We start from the raw sequence: 19,890 nt of genomic DNA on the forward strand, positions 1-19,890 counted from the left end.
CATCCCTGGTGACTTTCATCTTGTTGGTTTCAACCCAACTTTACAATCTGTCAAGGCTGCCTTGAATCTGCTTCAGTCACCCATTGTATTGGAGCTCCCTCTCAGCCAGCAGCCATCTGCAGAGTGAAGAGCATCCCTGCCTCCATTTAAGAGACTCATGGCAGTACTAGGCAGCCCAGGGCCAGGATGGAGCTTTGGGACACCCCCATAGAGATCTTCTCAGCTTTATCAAAATTGTTCAGGTTTAAAGCTGAGTCTCTATCATCCAGCTCACATTTCTGTCGTCTATAAGGACAAATGCCAAATGCTTTTCTGGATCAAGATAAATTGTCTGGGGCCACTCATTTGCAATGGCAGAGGGGAGAGGGAGTTTGGCTGGTGTTCAAGGATCACAGCTTAATCTTTTCCTAGATGTTCACAGTCACCTAACTAGAAACCTGTTCTAGAACTTGCCATGCGTAGATGTGAACTGTTCGGTGCTTTTCAGAATTTCCCTTTTTACTCCTTTGGGTAAAATCAAATACCAGCAGCTCTTGTGAGGTAAGTCTGTCCATCAGTGGCTTCCCCCAACACTTAGCAACAAGTCCAAAGTCCTACCCATGGCCACAAGGGGCTGCCTGCCTGCCCCCACCGCTGACCTCATCTGGACCCCTCGCCCGCCGCCAGCCCATGGGCCTTCTTGCTTTTACTTGAACACATCAAGCCTGCTCCCACTTCAGGGCCTATTCACTGGCTGCTCTTTCTGTCCACTTTAGTCCCATGCAGCTGCCAGGCTCATTCATTCATCTCTCTGCTCACCTCATCTGAGAGGACTTCCCTGACCACTCTGCCTAAAATGTCAGCCCTCTCCCAACACCCACATAATTCTATCTCTATCCCCTTACCCTTATTTTTACTCCCAGCACTGACCACCATGACCACACGTTTGCTCTTTAGCCCTGGTTGAATGTAAGTTCCATGAGTGCAGGGACTCTGTGCTGTATGCTGCTCCATCCCAGCACTGGAATGGTACCAGGCACATGGTAGGTGTGTGATATTTACTGAACACATGAATCAACAGATCCCTCAGGACTCCAGGTGGACCCCCCACCTCTATCCCCTGACTCCAGTCTCAGCAGGGAGAGAACTGTCTTCCACTCCTAGCCCTCCTGTGAGCTCCCTGCCCATTGCCCTCATTCCTAACTGAAGACCCTTCTCCTTGGTGGGGCAGAAGGAATAGCAGCAGGGTGGCTGGACAGCAATGCCTGCTCTTCTCTCCCTGGTGTGACACTGCCTTCCTCAGGCTGAGGGCTTAGCCAGCCTCCCACTGCCACTCTTCACTCTGAACACAGCTTTAAAGGCTTTTTTATGAGTGGGGAGAGCACATTATCTCCCCAAATCAAGTTATCTTGAAGTCTACCCCTCCAAAATCTTGAAAAAAATATTGTTTAAAGCCGCCCACCAGGGAGCCAGCCTGCCTTCTCTAATGCTCCCACCCAGCCACCCTCATACTCCCTTTCTAGTCTCACCTGAAGGCTCTGCCACCCTGTCCCTCTTTCCCACCCCCACTCCCTGACACTCCCCAACCTTTGTCCTGGCAGAGACCTTCTCTGCCCACACTTCTACCAGCCCCAGACCCCCACTCCAAACATCATCCCCTCTCCTTCTCTGACCCCAAGAGGAGGCAGCATGCTGGGGGTTGGGGCTCAGCCTCTTTATTAGACAGTAGGAAAGAGGGTGGCTCATCTCTGACTTGGGGGGAGGGCAGCAGGAGGCCTCCATGGAACAGCGCTAACCTGTGGGTGACCAGAGCTAGGGGGGCCCTCAGAGAAGATGGGGCAGAGCAGGCACCATGCCTAGTCTTCCTGCTGGGACAGAGTGTGGGCTGCACCATCATTCTTCTTCTTCATCTTCTTCCAGGGGTGGCCGATTCCGCTTGAAGAAGCCGACCTGGGGGTGCAGAGAGGCCAGGGACAGGATGTAAAGATGATCCTTACTCCCCAGAGCAGCAGTGGAGGAAGTATGCTAGAAAACAGCCAGCCACGAGGTCCTCCTCCTGGACTAGTGCAGATCACGGACCGCACTATATGCACAAATGGAGGCCTTTCCCCACTTAGAGATAATGCATGTAACAATTTTTTTTTTACTGTTTTGTTTTTTCTTCCCTGAATTTTTCTTAAATACTGATGATTATGTCTCTATATGACTCAAGCACATGATGGTATGTATCGGATTATTATAAGTCTAATGTGTGGTTTTCCCTCAGAGCACCATGGCTTTCCAGGGCTTTGACACTTGAGCGAGTTTGAGAACAGCTCACTTGTTCTCCAGGCACAGAGAAGGAAGTGACCCACCAGGGCCTCATAAGGAGTGGGGAGCAGGGTCTGGCTCAGACCAGGTCTCCCATCTCAGTTGGGGGAAGGACAGAGCAAGGAGGAGGTGAACCCTGGCCTCCTTAGCAGCCAGGGAGTTCCTGAAGGCAACACTCATTCCCTGTGACTCTTCCTCTCAGGGAGGCATGGGGCTGAAGGCCTTAGAATTTCAGGTGCCACCTCTCCCAGGGGTCTGTGCCCTGGAAGACATCCTCTGGAGAATGACATTCTAACAGTGGAGATGTAGATCAGATGGGCCCGGGGTCACCGACTTGGGCCACTGTCTCTCTCTGCCTCCCTGTGAGATTGGGCAGAGCCTGTGCCCACCTGGGGACCCTTCACGCCTCACCTTCCACATGGCCATGACCAGGACTGTGAGCAACAGCAGGCCACCCTGCACGCCTGCCAGCACCCACCAGATCGGAATGACCCTGTCCTCCAAGACCCGAAGCACCTGCGTCTGCACCTGAAGGCAAACCAGCAGATCTCCTCAGTCACCTTGACATTTGCCTTTCCCAAAGACGCAAGCTTGTGGGCTGGTGACCCCCAGCCAAGCTACCTACCTGTCCCACCCCTCTGACCCAGGGAGGCCCTGCCCCCATTCTGCCGGGCACAGACACAGGAGAAGACCAATGGGTCCTGCAGGACTCATCTCCTCTGCCACTATTCTGTACTCACCTGAGCTTCCCCGCTGGGCAGGCTGAGGGCCGGCACGGCGTAGGGAAGGGAGGAGACGTTGAACCAAGCATGTGACTGTAGCACAAACTGATCCAGTGGCTTCTGCATGGGGTGGGGGTGAAAGCCATTTACATGATGTCTATCAGTTGCAGGAGTCCCAGCCAGACTCCCCCTGGGGGAGCCCTGCCCCTGGCCTAGTCCTGTCCTCTCCAAAGTCAACCTTGCCCTCACTCTCTTCCCGCCTCCTGAAGCCCCACCTCTCTCCAGAGCATATTGGGTCCTCGCCTCCAGAAGGCCCTGTCCCTGGGCTCTCCCCACCCGTGTCCTGCCCCACCTGGCGGAGGCTGGGCAGCCACAGAAAGGCCAGCATGGTGACCGTGGCCCGCTGACGGCGCGCCATCTCCTGCAGCTCACACTGCACCACAGTACAGGGCGCCGAGTCGCAGCTCTGAGGGGATGCGTCATTAGTCCCCAGTCCCTCTGAACCCATCACCCCCTCACCCCAAGGACCCAACACAGAGGGGCCGAGGGGGTCAGGGAGCTCGGGCCTCCCTCTCGGGAAGGGCCTCAGATTCAAGCTTCAGACGTTATCTCTAAGTGGGATTGCTCACCCCGTCCCAGAGATGCAAGGAGAGATGGGGAAGAGGTGGGTCATCATACAGCGTTCGATACTCAGGGTTTTTGTAACCCTACTTGGGCATTTATTAATTTTCTTTAATGTACTGGGCACCTTGAAAAAGGCAAGTGCCCCCCACCCCACCCCAGACAGAAGACCGACACAATCCTTCATATTCACTTGGAGTACTCCATGGGACCAAGGTGGCCCACCGGAGGCCCACATCACACCACAGGCCCCTCTCCCTGTCTCCCATCCCCTCTGCCCTCTGGGCCCCAGGGAGGCCTGGTGGAGCCCACAGAGCCTGCTCACCACGAGAACTGGATCCTGAAGCCCTGAGGGCTGCTTCGGCTCTGGCAGGAACGCCTCTCTGCGCTCCCGCTTGTGATGGGCTGGGTAAACTGGGGAGGGGCTGGGGGTGGGCAGCCCCCAGTCCAGCTGGGGAGGTAAAGAAGCAGTCTGGTCCCACACTCTGCCCATTTCCCCACCCTCCCAGAGGGGCCTTGGTCGATGGGCCAGAGGCTCACCCACAGCTCTTACTTCCATCCAGGCTCTCACCTTGAGGGGGTTGGGAGAGGGCTGTGGGGAGCACTGAAGTCCCCCGTGGGGCTGTATATACAGGATGTAGAGCAGGTCGGAGGGCTGGGACTGGCCAGGGAGGTGGAGGCTGAGGCGGAGACCACGTACAGTACCAGGGCCGTTGTTGTGGAGCTGGCAGGGTGGTAGTGGCAGGGTGTTAGATGGCTCAGCAACTAGCCCATAGCTCCTGGCACTCTCCCACCCCAGCCTGGGGCCTGGAGGCTCCTCCCTACCTCATAGGTGTGCTCTACTTTGGGGCCCCAGCTGTCCGAACTGGTCTTTTCGTCGTCTTCTGCTGCCACCACCAGGGAGGCTGGAAAGGAGTTCCTGCAGGGGTCCAAGCCCCCAGAGTGAACTTGATCCCCTGACTTGACTGTGGGGGTTCCCCCAGGGCCCCCTGAACCTTAGGGCTCTGCCTGCCATCTCTCTTATCCGTCCCTGGCTTCTCACCCTCGCAGCTCCACGTGAGCCTCTGCCCGGACAGGCACATCCAGCAGCACAGTCTCACTGTTTGGATTCTGGCTGTTCTTGCTGCAGGGGAGGGTATGAGGAGAATCAGGTCAGGGAGACCAGCCCAGTGAACATCAGGACTCTCTGGCGGGGCCGGAATTTCAGAGGGTTCAGGAAGAGCTAACTCCACACGCGCATGCCATACTAAAGTTAGACCTGGGAAAGAACTGCCTCTAGGGCTCCAAGACTTAGAAACAAGTCTCTGAGGAAGGGGAACAGGAAAGTGTGAAGAGCAGGCATCCCAGAAGACCATTTTGTATGGAGGGCATCTGAGGGTCTCTGCATCAGGATCAGATAAGGGGAAGAGAGGTGGGTAGGAGTGCTCCCCAGTCCAGTACCTCCTGATCTGCAGCTGGAAGGACACATGTTCCCCAGCCTCTTCCAGTTTCTCCACACTCACCCACATGGTGATTCCTATCTGAGAGACGGGGAGGGCCAAAGTCACTGCCCAAATGCCCACTCTGGGCAGCCCTGTCCTGAATGTGGCCTCCAGTCCTCACCCTCCAAGGTCACCATTATTATCTCCATTTTATTCAGAAGCCCACTCAGAGAGGGAACGTCACTCATCCAAGAACACGCAGCTAGGGAGTGTGAGGACCAGGATTCCAGCCCAGAGTAGACTCAAAACCCAGCCCCTACAACCTGGCTGTCTACGAGCCCCTGGTGGAGGAAACTCAGCATCCAGGATTCGGTGGCCCCACCTGGGCATTCCTCTTCATGGGGTTGCCCAGCTCACACAGCACCACCTTGGTCTCATTCTCCTTCTTCTGGTTACAGATGAGCCTCTCAAAGCCCTTTGGGAGGCAGTTCCAAGAAAAAAGGTAGTTACAGAGCATCCCATATACATTTAAACTCCTTGGAAAGTCTGGAAAAGACTTGTGTGCCAGGATGGGGAGGGGGGTTTCTTGGGGTGGGAGTTCAAGGGACTGTCACGTTCTACTGTTTATATTACTGTAGCACTTTATTATTTTTTATGAATTTTTTTGGAAATAAAAAACACAAAACATTACATAGACTGTGATCTCATTGTTATAAACTACATTAACAAAATAAAAAATCAATATATACCTATGTAAGTGTCTGTCAATGTTGAGAAAAAAGACTGGAAGGAAACCCACCAAATGTTAACAGAGGTTCCTGTTAACATTTAGTTCCTGAGCCATTTTTGGTTTGGGTTTTATAATAGAGTTCTTAAATTTTGTGCCATTAACAACTACTCCTCCTCCAAATTTAAAAAAAAAAAAAAGGAAGAAATTACAGCTTTCACAGTACAGCGTAAGAGAAGTGGGGGCTTGCTCCCAGGGTGGGAGACGAGAATCAAGGCTCCTGTACCTCACAGGTGCCTGGTAATGCCCCCAGGGCAGGGGCCTCACCTTGATGTTGCTGAGGGCCTGCATGTAGTGGGCACCTGGGGGCAGGTGCACGGCCAGCTCAGCCTCGTAGGCCCCCTCACCCTTGTTGGCCGCGTCCATCTGCAGCTCCAGCACATTATCGACTCCAATTAGGAGCGGGGAGCCTTTCCTGTGGGGAGAAAGAAGTAAAGCCAAGGAGGCCGAGTCCAGGCCGAGGGTCCGGGAGGAGGTGAGGGGCTGAGGATAGCATATGGGGTGTATGACACGCCAGGTGGGGAGGAGGTGTCATCGGGGCAGACAGGGCCAGGGTAGGCTTGAGTAGGAGGTCTCCTCACACACTGGCAGTGAGGTGAAGCTGGGGCACACACAGGTCGTCATCCCCACAGTCCAGGATGATGCGGGTCTAGAGGGGGTACATCAGGGAGTGAGGGTAAATTGAGGGCATGTGAAGTTTGGGGTCACATCAGGGCTGAGGGAATTAGAAGTTCTGAGAATGAAAAGGAGTTTGGAGATGACATCAGGGCTTTGGGGTTTGCATCAGGGTTTGGGATGACGTCAGGGTTTTGGTGTTGACATCAAGGTTTATGGGTTTATATCAGAGTTTAGAGGTGACATCAACACTTGTGGTTTATATCAGGATTTAGGGGATATTGAGATTTTGGGGGTTTCATAAGGATTTAGAATGACATCAGAGATTAGAAGTGACATCAAAGTTTTGGGGTTCACATTACGACTTCGACACTAACCCTAACCCTGACTTTCTGGCAGGGGTCCTGCACCTCCCTTGCCTGCCTCCACCCTCCCTCACCTGCTCCTGGACATGGGTGTCTCCATGAAGCACGAGACCAGGGGCTAGTCCATCCGTCTCAGGCTGCAGGGACACATTGAGGCTGAGCACGATGGGGCTCAGCTTGTCCCGGAAGTCAGCCTCATTCTAGGGAGGAGGCAAGAGTCAAGCCATCTTGCTATCATGCACCCTACCACGCGTGTCCCACTAACCATCCCTGGACCCGCAGCACCTAGCCCACGCCCCATTTGCAGCCTGGGCGTACTCGGAGGAAGGCCTTGGTGGTGTTGCAGAAGGGGCTGGTCCTCCCGCCCAGGTCCAGGTGCAGGGTGGTGCCTGCCTGTTGAGAGCTCAGCAGTAGCACCCGCCGGCCCTGGCGGGGCTTTTGCCGATCCAGCTGCAATTCGGCATTTAGGCCTGGCGGGGCAAGCAGGGAGGGTCAGGATCTCCCTGACCAGCCTCAGGGGAGCCCAGGCCCTCCTCCCTTCTGTCCCCACAGTGCCACTCACGCAGCTTCTGAGGAATGTTATGGCCAGTGACTCCCACGCACATCTGGATGTTAAAGCTGCAAAGATGTGAGTGGGGTTCAGGGGCTAGGGACCCTCTTGGTCCCAGATCCTGCCTGGCCCCTGCCCTCCATCTCCTTACCAGCTCACTGATGTCTTTGTCTGGGGTAGGACACAATCCTTCACAGCAGGATTCAGCGAATCTTGCACCAGCAGCTGGACAGTGACCATCACCACCGGCTGAGCTCTGGTGGGATGGGGGGAGGCTTGCCATTGCGGCCCCTCCTGGGCCGGTCTCCTCTGATGCCCTCTCCCACCCACCCCTGGAGCCAATGCTCACCTGTACACAGCCACCTTGTTGGCCCCGTAAGCTCCCACCAATAGGTCTACAGATATTGGGGGGATGGGGTGGCAGAATTGGCATTTAGAGAGGGCATAGGGTCCTCATCTCATCTTCCCAGGGGTTCCCTACACCACTTCCCCCATTGAAGGTTTGACCTGGGCCCCCCTACCCACCTCCCCCCTCCACCCACCCGCTGCCTGCATCCCAGCCACAGATGGGTCAGAGCTCTCAGAGGGGCACCAGGTTAGGCATGGGCCCCTGGCTGTGTCTCCCAGCATCTCCAGCTAATGCCCAAGGGCCCTTCTTATCCAGCTGGAGGCAGTCCAGGGACACCTGGGTATCCATTGTCATCGATGTCTGTGGCACCTCGAAGGGAGAAGCCAAAGCCAGAGCCTGTGGAGAAGGGGCTGTCCAGGACCTGGGAGGGATGTGAGCTAAGCCCCTCACTCTGACCCAGGAACACCAGCACCTGGCCTCGACCACTGGGACCCCCAAAGGGGGCGGCCACTGCAACATCTGGAAGAAGCAACAGAAAGGGAGTGGCTGTTTGTTATCCAATCTCTCCAGGTGGCCGTGTGAAACTTCCCTGAGCTCCTTCTCCAGGTAGACCCCAGGGGACCAGGAGAGGGATGCAGATGTCTGAGTCAAGGAGGCAGCTGCCCTGCCCTCCAGGAGTTTACAATCAGGTAGGAGAGAGACTCATCAAGTGGATTATAAAAACACTAACAGCACTCACTATCTATTGAGAAAAATATATTGACAAGATTTCCTTTAATCTTGAAAATTAGGCATTACTATTCCCATATTAGATGAGAAAGCTGAGTCCCAGAAGATTAAGTAAACAAGACCTATTAAATACTGGCTCCCTCTTCCCCTAGGGATCTTCACCCCATTCCACTTCCCTCACACAAACCCAGAGCCACGCCATGGGCTTGACATCACTAACAACTTTTAAGGTCACTCTTGAAAATGTATTTGTTAATAATCTTATTCATTTGCAAGAGTTCTTTGCATATGATAGGCATTAAGATCTTTGATATAGATATTGCAACTGCCTTTCTTTTGTCTTCTGATTTTGTTTATGATATGTTTTCTGTGAGTTTTTTTCTTGAAAAATATTTTTTGATTTTTCAAGTTACACAAAATTCATCCAAATAGACCACCCTGACCACAGTTGTATCCCCTGGCCCTGGGCCTCTACTCTCTCCTGATCTTTGGCTCCCTCATCTCCTCACTTATTTTCTGACCATTCCATCATGGTTGCCATGCCCTCAGCCATCTTGCCCCATTGCCAGTCCTGGGCAAGCCTGGCCAGACCCCACCAGATCCGGCACCATGAATTCCTGACTTCCAGTCTTCGCTAGGGACCTTGGTGCTGCCCAGCAATCCTGCAGGGGTTTCTGCTCAGCTCCCTCTCCCAGTCTGCTCAGCATATATTTCAAACCTTCTCCATTCAGTCAAGCTCCCAGCCTCCCACTTCCTTCTCAAAGAGGAGCAGCTCAACTGTTGTGCTATAAATCCACACCTACATTTTTCCCCCTTTGATCCTGGAATAGGTGTCCCTCCTTTACCCTGGCACTGGTCTGAGCATCCCAACTCCATATTCTCCAGGCATCGCAGGGACCTTCCTCTGGCTCATTTCCATCCCACCCACCCCCCCATTTCCCCACAAGATCATCTTCCTCCATATTCAACCCACTCCATATTCTTCCAAATGAAAATAACCTTCCCTTGACCCTCATCTCCTAGTGATCATCTTTTCTCTTTTTCCTTTCACGGTTAAACTGGTTGAAAGAGCTGACTACCCTGGCTGCCTCCAATTCTTCACCTCCATTCATACCTTGCCCCATGGCATTCTGGCTTCTGTCCCTACCCACCCTGAATCAGTTCTTGTCACTGTCACCAATGACCTCCTTCTTGCTTAAGCCCACGGATACTTCTCCAGCCCCATCTAACTGTACCTTTCAGCAGCATCTGGAGCCACTGAATCCTCTTCCTCCTGCTTGAAGCACTCTCTTCCTTTGAGTTCTGGGCCATCAGATCTCCTGGTTTCCCTCCTACCTCTCTGGACACTCCTCTGTCTCCTTTCCAGGCTCATTTCCTCTGGGAGTCCCCTAAATGCTCTTGCTCCCCAGGGCTCTGTCCTGGGCCTCTTCCCACTTTACAGGCTCCCAGGAGCTCATCCATCCATTCCAGGCCCCTATCTCCCACTCAGACCTCTCTGGTGGAAGTGGGGGAAGCCACACCCAACTGTTCTCTGTACATTTCTGCCTAATGCTCCCAAGTCCTTCAAGCTCAAACAAGTCCAGAGCTGGACTGCTGATCTTCCCCCCATCTCACTTTCCCAGATCTGCTGCATGACCTGAATTCCAGGCGTGAAAGGCATAGCCACATACCCAACTCCTATCTCTCCCTTAGCCCCACATCCAGTCACTCATCAAGTCCTAACAATCTAAGTACCAAATATCTGTGAAACCACCACCATCTCTAACTCCACTGCCAAAATCCACACCCAGGTGGTCACCATCTCTTGTCTGCACTAACCCAAACAAATCCTAATTGGTCTCCCTTAACTCTCTCCTGCTTAAAGCCCTTGCTGGCTCGCTCCTGCTGCCCTCAGGTCAAATCCACAGTCTTTACTGTGGCTGATAACCCCTTTGCAGCAAGTGAGGCTCCTGTCTTCCCTTACCATTGTAGCCATCCCGGTTGAGGTCGCCCAGAGGCGCAATGGCAAAGCCAAATCGCCCGTAGATCTGTGTGCCGGTTAGCAGGAGGCTAGGGGCACCCAGCACTTGGGGGCCTCGAGGCTGCAGGAACAAGTAAACACGCCCCACCTCGGCCAGCTTGCGGTCGGCACGCCTTTCCATGTACAGTGGTGCGCCCACCAGCAGGTCGTGCCTCCTGCAGGCCAGACAGGCGGTTAAGTGGGGTGGGTTAGGGGATGCTGTGGGCCAGGGCCAAATCTTAACTGCCCATCCTCACTCTCTCATTCCCCTTGGTGGTCACGTGGGAGTGAGGGCTAGGACAGCAAACCCAGGGCAGTCAACCTCTGGTAATTGAGGACCCAACTGGGTAGGGCTGGGGCGCCCCCTCCTCACCCGTCCCCGTTGACGTCAGTGACGGCCACCGAGTGCCCAAAATAGGAAGCCATCTGCAGGAAGACGTGGCGCACCATAATTCCCACCCCAGGACATGGCACCCTCTCTTAGACATTGCCCCCCACACTTCGTGGAATGTTCTAGGGTCCCAATCCCCAGCCTTGGCCACTCCCACAGGGACCCGGCCCCCACCTGCTCTCCATGTAGCCGGTGCAGCATCCGGAAGGACGAGTCCAAAATTTCCACCTGTGGGGACAACGCACAGGCGCGTGTCATACGTGCCCCCACGACAGCCTCCCGCTCCAGGTGAGAAAGGGCAGGAAGTTTGGGGTGGGGGGTGGTGTTAGCCTGAGGAGTGGAGTCAGGGACTTTGGGATGCCAAGTGGCAGGGCAGGGGGCACTCACCGCTCCCAGGGTCCAGCTCCAGGTGGGGGCACCGAAGACATACTCTGGGGAGAGCCGGGCCCAGTGAATGAGGTCCTTTGAACCTACCCGCCTTCCGCCCGCCATTCCGCACCCAGGGTTGATTTCGGTGCGGGGCTTGGAGGTGCCCCTCCCCAGGCTGGGCTCCCCAACCCTCGCCCTTGACTAAGTGCATTCCTTGCCTGTAGTGCTGAGATTTCCGTCGAACTCGCCCACGGCCACCGAGTACCCTGAAGACAGTGCGAGAATTAGTCTTTCCGGGAGGGCGAAGCAGGGAGGGGGTTGAGGAAGGCAACGAAGAAAGAGGAGACTCAGAGACCATCCAGTCTAAACTCCACATTGTAGAAAGGAAAACTGAGGCCCCCGACAGGCCAAGACCTGCCCTAGGCCGCGCAGCGAATCCAGAGCGGGAAGGGCGAGGTGTGGCGTAGGGCACTTGGGCGGTAAGTGGGGGAAGCTGTGGGAGCAGAGGGAGAGGCGCTGGGGCTGGCCAGCAGGGGTTGGCATGGGGGCGCTCCCGCAGCGGCAGGACCTGACTAGCGGGGGAGGGCGGTGACAGAGTGCTGGGAAGACTAGAAGGGAGGTGCCCGGGCTACCTCGGTAGCCGTCAAAGTACTCTTGTCCGCCGAAGTCGAGTGTGAAGCTCTGGTTGGGCACGTGCCACAAGAGGGTGCCCGGGCGGTAACTCGAGACGATATCGGCAATTGGAACCCGCGCCAGGAGACCTAGGGAGCGAGGGACAGCGGTGTGGGGGCCTGGAGACCCCAGGCAGAGAGAAGGGAAGGTGTACGGATGGGCACGTACCTAAGAAAAAATAGCCGCCAGGAGCCCCAAGCACCAGCTCCCCAGCCTGAAAGGGAAGTCCTGGAGGTGAGAGGGGTCCTTATTTGGCAGCCGCCCCCACGCCGCGTATGCTCTCTACTCGCCTGAGTGACCACCGAGCTGAAGCCGGCTTCGCAGTAGCGCCTGTCTGCGGGACGAGGCAAGGAGGAGGGGTCAGCGAAGGGGCGGATCAAGAAGCGTGCCCTGGAGCCTGGGGCGGGGGCGGAGCCGTCTAGGGGTGGGGGCCGCGGTAACATAGAGGCGCGGACTTGAATGGGCGCGGGGGCGGGGTGGGGCGTGGCCAGGAGCTGGGCCATTGGGCGACACCGGATGGAAAGTAGGACCTTGGGGCGCTGGGAAGATCAGATTAAGGGCGGGGCTAAGTGGCCGCGAGTGGGCGGAGCCAAAACAGAGAGCGACGCTCACCCATGTATCCTCTACTGTAATGGCTGCTCATGGTGTTGGCTCGACAGGGCGAGTACTCCGCACGGCGGCCATTCTCGAGCTGAGCCACGAAGCAGCCACCTACCGGCGTCTTCTCAGCCTCCTCGGTCTTTTCTAGGGCGTTCCAGTGCTGCCAGGGGGCGCAGGCCTGGGGCAGGGCCACAGGAGAGTGAGGAAGGGGCGAGTCTCGGGTTTCCCCCACTCCACGTGTCCCTGCCCCGTCTGCTCCCTGTGCCCGGTCCCGCGGCGCCCACCACAACGTAGTCGCTCCAGCTGACGACCGACGCCCCCAGTCCTTGCCGAGCCTTGAAGGTTTGAAAAGTTTGGAAGCTTACTTTTCGGGTCTCATCATCTGGAAGGCACAAGAAAGGGTGGGGCGCTGAAGCTCGGCTGTCCACCCTCCCTCTAGCCCCTCGCTTTCCCTCCTTGCGCGAGACTCACTGAGGTCGAAGGGCAGCGAGGTGCACTGGCCGCCCTTGGCCTTCCAGGGGCACAGGAAAACGCCGCCCGTCTCCTCTTGGCTGCGGCCCAGGGTCCGCGGGGCGCCCACCACGATGGACACGCTGCGTAAGAAAGCTGGATGAGCGCCGCGTGGATTTTGGATACCCCATGCCCGGTGCCTGCGCTGGGAGCACTACCGGAAGGGCAGTGTGCCTTGGGGAGCATTGGATCATCTTTCCTCAGTGAGACTTCACAGACCATCTAGGCCAGCTTTTTCATTTTATGGCCAATGAAACTGACTCCCAGTGAGAGGAAATCACATTCCCAAAGTAACCCAGCGAATCAAGGGTCAAGGTGGGACTATAACCATTTGGTTTGATTTGAACACGAGAGGTTTGTTATCCTTGCTGAAAAAAGACCTCCTAAGCCATACACCATCTACACTCCCCACCCCCCACCAAAAGCCAGCAGTTTACTAACTTCTTTCTGGAGACTGTTAGACTGTTAGCAGATTCCTTCCTGAGAGCTAGTTGTTTTTTTTGTTTTTTGGGTTTTTTTGTGAGGAAGATCAGCCCTGAGCTAACATCCATGCCAATCCTCCTCTTTTTGCTGAGGAAGACTGGCTCTGAGCTAACATCTATTGCCAGTCCTCCTCCTTTTTTCCCCCAAAGCCCCAGTAGATAGTTGTATGTCATAGTTGCACATCCTTCTAGTTGCTGTATGTGGAACGTGGCCTCAGCATGGCCGGAGAAGCGGTGCGTCAGTGTGCGCCTGGGATCCGAACACCGGCTGCCAGTAGCGGAGCGTGCGCACTTAACCGCTAAGCCACCGGCTGGCCCCTTGAGAGCTAGTTTTAATGGTAAAGAATTAGGGAAGCCAGTGGGCACCTCTAAAGTGGTGGGTGGGATGCTGATATTGCTGAGGACTCTAGTAGATCTAGGTTCAAATCACAGCTCTGCTATATATAAAATGGGGACCTTAGCAACCAATCAATGCCATCACAAGTAAATGAAATAAATGTATGACGGACAGTCAGCATGGTGCCAGCCAAATAACACAATAAAAAGTGCTCAAAAAAATGCTATATATACATATATATATATATATATATGTATATATATATACATATTTTTTTTTTTAGCGTGCAGGATGTTATTAAGTAGTGTCCATGAACCAATATCTGTGGAAAGGTGGGGAAAGAAGCAGGAGTCGGCAGAGGAAGGAGTTGAGTTGAGATTCAGGCCCAATGACAATCATAGGCCCACACCCTGAGAGCTCTGGAGCTAGAAGGACCCTTCAGAACTGCCCCAAGTTAAGGTGAGAGGGTCAGACCCTTACAGCCCTCTTCTGCCTCCACACTTCTCATTGATCAGTCATTGATTGTAGGCCACATTAGGAAGGGGACTTGACTTTGGGGTAGCTGGGTCTCTTCAGCAGAGGAAATTCCCCTAGGGGCTGATACTTGAAGTCTATCTGCCATTGCTACTCCCTGAAGCTGGGCATCACAATGTCCACCACAATAATTAATAGCTCAGGGTAGTTACTATAAAGAGGAGTGGCCAGGACTCTAATCTTGTCAGTCCGATTTTGCAGCCTGATCAATCCCAACCACTAATGGTCTATTGCTGCTTTTCAAATACCTATAATTTTGATGGGGATGAGGGAGTGGAGTAGAGAAGCAAGGTTGCGGTAGGTAGACAATTTTATAGTTTTGCAAGTCAATTTAAAACATGTGCTCCTTTCTGTATTTCAAGGGGATGAGAGTTGATACATACAACTGACACTTGGGGAAAAAAAATAAGGCATCAACTTTTGTCTTCCCTTGTTTTTGTTGTAGTTTCAGTGCCCATGTCTCCACTGGTGACCCTCCCTGACACCCTCACCTGAGGCGGTCCCTCCTCAGTATTCCTAACAAGAACTCATAGACCCTAGAAGTCATTTTGCTCAACTTCTATCATAAGTGGGGAACTCAAGGCCCACAGAAGCAGTGATGGTGTGGGAATCCTTCTCTCTCCCCACACCCAAACCTCCCCCAAGGCTCACCTCCCACGGCTGTCCTTGTAGAAGTCCAGTGAAAACCCAAAGTGGCTGCCATTGGGGCCTGTGTAGAAGGTGACCTGCAGTGGGTCCAGGTTCAAGGCCCAGGCTGGAGGGGCTGTACCGGGTCCCAAGAGCAGCTGCATCCACTCCAGAAGCCAGAGGACATGAAGTGGACACAAAGCTCTGGCCATCTTCCTTCTCCCACAACCTCCTAGGCAGGAATGGGCTAGCTCCTTCCTCTTCCTTTCAGTTTTCACCACAGGAAGTCTTCTCTTATCAAACTGGAACCCACTTGCTGAGCAGTAGGCAGAGCATAAGGGCTACCGGCCCTGGACCCATTTGGTTTCTAGGATTGCCAGGAAGGGAGTGAGGCCATACTGGGGGTGGATGCTTATGGCTGAAAGCCATGACTCCTCCCTTTTCCTGAGAGAACTTTATCACCAAGTCCTGTTGGTTCTGCCTCTCAACTGCATCTCTTGAATCTTCACCCCATTTCTGCTGCTACCGTGCTAGTCTAAAGGCACCATTGCTTTCTGCTTGGGATAGTGCAACCATGAACTAACTGGTGCATACAGCTCCGCTCTAGCCCACAGTTCTACAGCTCGTCCTCCTCCAGCCCCTCCCAGCTGCCTGCACTGCTGTGGCACGTTTTGACTTGGTCAGAGGTGGGGGAAGGAGTAAGGAAGCTGCTGCCCCCTGATAAGACCTGAGGCTGCTGTATCCTTCTGGATAAGGTACTTATCCACTTCCTCCTTCTAGGGCCTTGGGCAGCTGCAGTCAGCCATATTGGTGCAACAGCTTCCTCAGTCTTCCATCTTGGGACAAGTCTTAATGTGGCCACAGCAGTGCAGCCAGTGCTGGGAAAGGGGTGGTGAATGGACCTTGGCCCGAGAGGAAAGGAGATGGAGATAAAGTGGAGTTATTCCAGGGTATTCTGGCTTACAGGCTCTGAGATTATGCACCAGCTGTTCAGTTTCTCAAGGCAGGCCCTCACTTTTTCTTGGGTGACAGAGCTCTTGTCTAACCATCAAGACAATTCTAGTGGAGTCATTGCCTAGGGGAAGCCTCTCTCGACTGCTCAGGCTGGCACCCTGGGGTTAACACACATGGGCACAACACCAATCACACGGTTTAGTCATGGTCTGTTCACTGGAGTGTGTCCATGAGTGCCTTGAAAGCACGGTTCTTTTATGCAGCCCCAAGGTCTAGCCAAGAGCCCAACATATAGTAGGTATTGCTGAGAGACAGACCGAATGGAAACATGCACTGAGGATGGAAGATGCAAACAAGGAGTCACATAGTGGAAAGAGGAGTAGTTGTCAGCAGAAAGGCAAGGTCATTTTCTATGGATGAGAGGAAGAGGAGTGACAAATCTCAACAGTGCTGCATGTCTTCCCAAAAAAGCAGGTGCTCAGGAAGGAAATTCAAGAGATCTGCTAGAGGTAAAGGAATATAGCCACATCCTCCTTTTGATCTATATATTTTTTTAATTTTTAATTTTTTTCATTTATTTTTTTATTTTTTTGTGAGGAAGATCAGCCCTGAGCTAACATCCGATGCCAATCCTCCTCTTTTTGCTGAGGAATTTTGGCCCTGGGCTAACATCCGTGACCATCTTCTTCTACTTTATATGGGACGCTGCCACAGCATGGCTTGACAAGCAGTGTGTCTGTGTGCACCCGGGATCCGAACCTGCGAACCCCGGGTCGCTGCAGCGGAGTGTGCGGACTTAACCACTTGCGCCACAGGGCCGGCCCCTGATCTATATTTTCTGATCAAGTTTAACCATCGTCTTATCCTGCCCAGCTACCCTGTGCCATTCTGGAATCCCTTCAGCTCCTTCCTTTCTCTCATAATTCACCACCTCAGCGCACAGCTCAAAATCCTATCCCTTACTAGGTTAGAAGCTCCTTGAATTTCAGTCTGGGCCTTCTTCACTGCTGAATTCCTAGTGCCAAGCTCATGGTAGGCATGTAAGACATTTGTTGGAATGAATACTTAACTCAACCTTTCACCCTGCTACTGTCCTGTCCTCAACTGAGTGGTATTGTATTACTGGTATATACTGTATAGCCCAATGTTAACTCACATTTCACTAAAGTTTTTAATACGTATTTATTCTGTTCAAGGCCCTGAGTGAAAAGGGATACAAAGATAGTTGTCAAAGATCCTTAGAGAACTTAGTCCAGAGGGAGTTAAGACATGCACACACAGAACTGTGGCAGAGGGATAGGAAAGCATACCTTGAAAAGGGCAATTATACCTAGCTGAAATCATTTATATCATTTGCTCCTTATTACAACCCAATGAAATTGGTGCTATTATGCTTATTTTATAAACACAAAAACTGTGGCACAGAGAATTTTAGGTCAATTGCCCAAGTTTACACAGCCAATGGGTGGCAAAACTAGGATTCAAGCACATTTGTGCTTGAATTCACGTTCTTAACCATTACACTATGTTGCTTTTTGTCAGAGAATGAAGTGGTTTTTAGGCACAGGAAATAACAAGCAGAGAGTGGCAGAAGAACATAGAGGCCAATTATACAGAAGGGCAAGTAGTTGACTCAGCATAGGGTGTTTAAAGGGGTGCACTGGGGCATGAGGGTAGAATGGAAGACTGGGGTCAAATCATTGGAGGTCCCTGAATGTCATATTAAGCAATTTGAACTTTAATCTGTAGGAGATGGGAGAATCATAAAGATTTTTGTCAGGGAATAAGAGATACATTGATCAATTGTGCTCCAATTTGGATGATTACACTGGCTGCCTGTGGATGGAAGGAACTGGAAGAGGCAAGACTTAGTGGGAAGATGGATAGCAACTGTAGTTCTCTTGGCTAAAGGTGATGAGGCCTGAACCATGGTACTGACAGCAGGAACAAAAGAGAGCAGAGATTCACAGGCAGTAACTGGATGTGGTAGTGAGGTGTCAATAGTAATTCAAAACTTTGCTGCATGGCTGGCTGGTAGGACTGTGGTACCATTAACTAAAATTGGAAACAGGTGGAGGATCAGATTTGAGAAGCGAGAGGGGTTTGGTATTCGATAAGGATTCTGTTTCTCATGTGTGTCCCTTCGGGGTCAGAGCTGGGTTGACCTCCCTTCTGAGATAGCAGGCAGAGGAGTGCTGACACATTGCTCCCACTTTCCCATCCTATCGGCCTGAGTCCTAGAATCCCTCAACGAACTCAAAGTTCTGTTAAGGCTTCAATAAGTCAGCAATTATTGAATTTCTTTGTGCCTGGCACTGAGCTAGGTAATGTAGAGGATATATAGAAAAAATCGTCTATCATCTTTGACGTTTCCTTGCTAAATCCTGATGCATAATCCTCAGCTAATGGTATTTTACTTTGCTCATCTTTCTTGAACATATAATGAAAATGTTTACTATGTGTTCAGCACTATGTAGAACACTCTAAGGGGTTAAGAAAAAAGCAAGTATAAGAATCAGTCCCTGTCCTCTCAGAGCTTATAATTTTACTGGGAAGCAGTGAATACAAAATGAACTGCACTCAGATTTTGAAAAGCCAGTGAGTTTACATGGGACAGGGAATTAGATTCTAGTCAGGGAGGCCAGCCAGGAAAATTCTGCAATAATTCAGACATGAGTTGATAAGGGAGAAGTGAAGGTATCTCTGCCAAATAAGAATGGCAATGGTGGGCCGGCCCCGTGGCTTAGCGGTTGGGTGCTCGCGCTCCGCTGCTGGCGGCCCGGGTTCGGATCCCGGGCGCGCACCAACACACTGCTTGTCCAGCCATGCTGAGGCCGTGTCCCACATACAGCAACTAGAAGGCTGTGCAACTATGACATACAACTATCTACTGGGACTTTGGGGGAAAAAAATAAATAAATAAAATAAAAAAAAAAAAAAGTGGCTGCACCATTTAAAAAAAAAAAAAAAAAAAGAATGGCAATGGTTAACAAGGCCTGAATTAGTTATTGAGGGTGTAGAAGAGGGAGTACTTCCACGTGTCAAGCTTGAGTGGCTGAAACAGGCAGAACCCTTAGTGGAATCAGGCCGCTGCACATACCTTCACATAGCATACTCTCTACAGGCCAGTCTGCCTGCCAGGTCACTGACACCCTGCCTGCGCAGGAAATCACTCTTCATTTCCTGACATCCTTTCTTTCTGGGCAGGGATTTTCCTATTTTAGGAAAATAGGCAGATCTGAGCATCCAACCCAAGGTTCAAGTTGAATAGTTTCTCTTTAGTCAAAGGGAGAACAGCTGTATGAGAGAGTAGGAAAGAAATAGACATCTACTATTCCTTCCTGAAAGGCCAAGGAAGAGAGAGGAAATTAATTTATCACTACAAATCTATGGTTAGCTTTTGATGCTAAACTTTCTGCCTTTTGTGATTTTGTGATACAGCAGATAGCTTTTATCTTCTCAGTAACCATTAGGGCTTATTTCCTTTTACCAGGTAGCTCTCAAGCACTGTAGTGGTATTAAAGGGTTGAGGAGAATGCAAGACTGGTTCTGGTACAGAACTCCATCTGGAAGGCAAAAGGCCAGGCGGATGACTCTTATAATCCCATTGCCCTGAAGTTCATCCAAAATCCTAAAAAATCAAAGCCAGAAATTCCAAACCCATTTAGTAAGCACCTACATACCATACATTCTACTATATACAGAATATCTTCTAAAATGAGGAAAAAGGTAGATACAGAAGAAAATCCTTATGGGAGAGTGGAGAGGAGGTGCACATTCCTCCAAGACATCTACCTATGACAGAGAAACTTAACTACTATTACTTCCTCCCACAGCCATAATCTTTCCCCTCTACTTGGGCAGCCTGAGCTTTGAGAAGCACAATTCCAAATATAAACAACTGGTTCATAAGAATCTATTCCTTGATCACTTCAAAGATGATGTTATTTGTAACCCGTAACTCCAC

The 19,890-nt window shown here is 52.3% G+C and overlaps 1 protein-coding gene across 2 annotated transcripts; it reads right to left on the reverse strand.

Moving 5' to 3' along the window:
* Positions 1 to 1,642: 1,642 nt before the first annotated feature.
* On the reverse strand, positions 1,643 to 19,827 carry ITGA2B (integrin subunit alpha 2b). Of its 2 annotated transcripts, XM_087441275.1 has the most exons (30): positions 14,994 to 19,827; positions 12,951 to 13,072; positions 12,764 to 12,861; positions 12,492 to 12,657; positions 12,170 to 12,213; positions 12,048 to 12,093; positions 11,840 to 11,968; positions 11,426 to 11,473; positions 11,226 to 11,269; positions 11,013 to 11,066; positions 10,821 to 10,873; positions 10,412 to 10,623; positions 8,056 to 8,238; positions 7,720 to 7,765; positions 7,522 to 7,626; positions 7,383 to 7,438; positions 7,139 to 7,290; positions 6,895 to 7,020; positions 6,422 to 6,489; positions 6,108 to 6,255; positions 5,436 to 5,528; positions 5,073 to 5,152; positions 4,675 to 4,755; positions 4,458 to 4,551; positions 4,204 to 4,356; positions 3,958 to 4,083; positions 3,364 to 3,477; positions 3,030 to 3,131; positions 2,701 to 2,817; positions 1,643 to 1,929 (listed from the first exon to the last, which is right to left on the reverse strand). In XM_087441275.1, exons 1-30 carry the CDS (start codon positions 15,179 to 15,181, stop codon positions 1,873 to 1,875), a joined length of 3,105 nt encoding a protein of 1,034 aa, XP_087297401.1. In that variant the 5' UTR covers positions 15,182 to 19,827; the 3' UTR covers positions 1,643 to 1,872. The 2 variants fall into 2 exon arrangements, with proteins under 2 accessions (XP_087297401.1, XP_087297400.1); XM_087441274.1 differs by having other exon boundaries at positions 3,958 to 4,356.
* Between the last annotated feature and the right edge of the window lie 63 nt (positions 19,828 to 19,890).

This window comes from Ceratotherium simum, chromosome 16 (genome assembly GCF_057802395.1).
Source record: "Ceratotherium simum simum isolate JZ-2026a chromosome 16, ASM5780239v1, whole genome shotgun sequence".
In the NCBI taxonomy this organism is placed as follows: domain Eukaryota; kingdom Metazoa; phylum Chordata; class Mammalia; order Perissodactyla; family Rhinocerotidae; genus Ceratotherium; species Ceratotherium simum.

Bases quoted from the DNA above. Each gene is read 5' to 3' on its own strand.
- ITGA2B (XM_087441274.1), bottom strand. From the start codon at position 15,181: ATGGCCAGAGCTTTGTGTCCACTTCATGTCCTCTGGCTTCTGGAGTGG. The intron at 11,270-11,425 runs GCAAGGAATGCA...GGCTCTCCCCAG, and splicing joins CGGAAATCTCAGCACTACAG to AGTATGTCTTCGGTGCCCCC. The intron at 1,930-2,700 runs GTGAGGCGTGAA...CTGCACCCCCAG, and splicing joins TGGTCATGGCCATGTGGAAG to GTCGGCTTCTTCAAGCGGAA.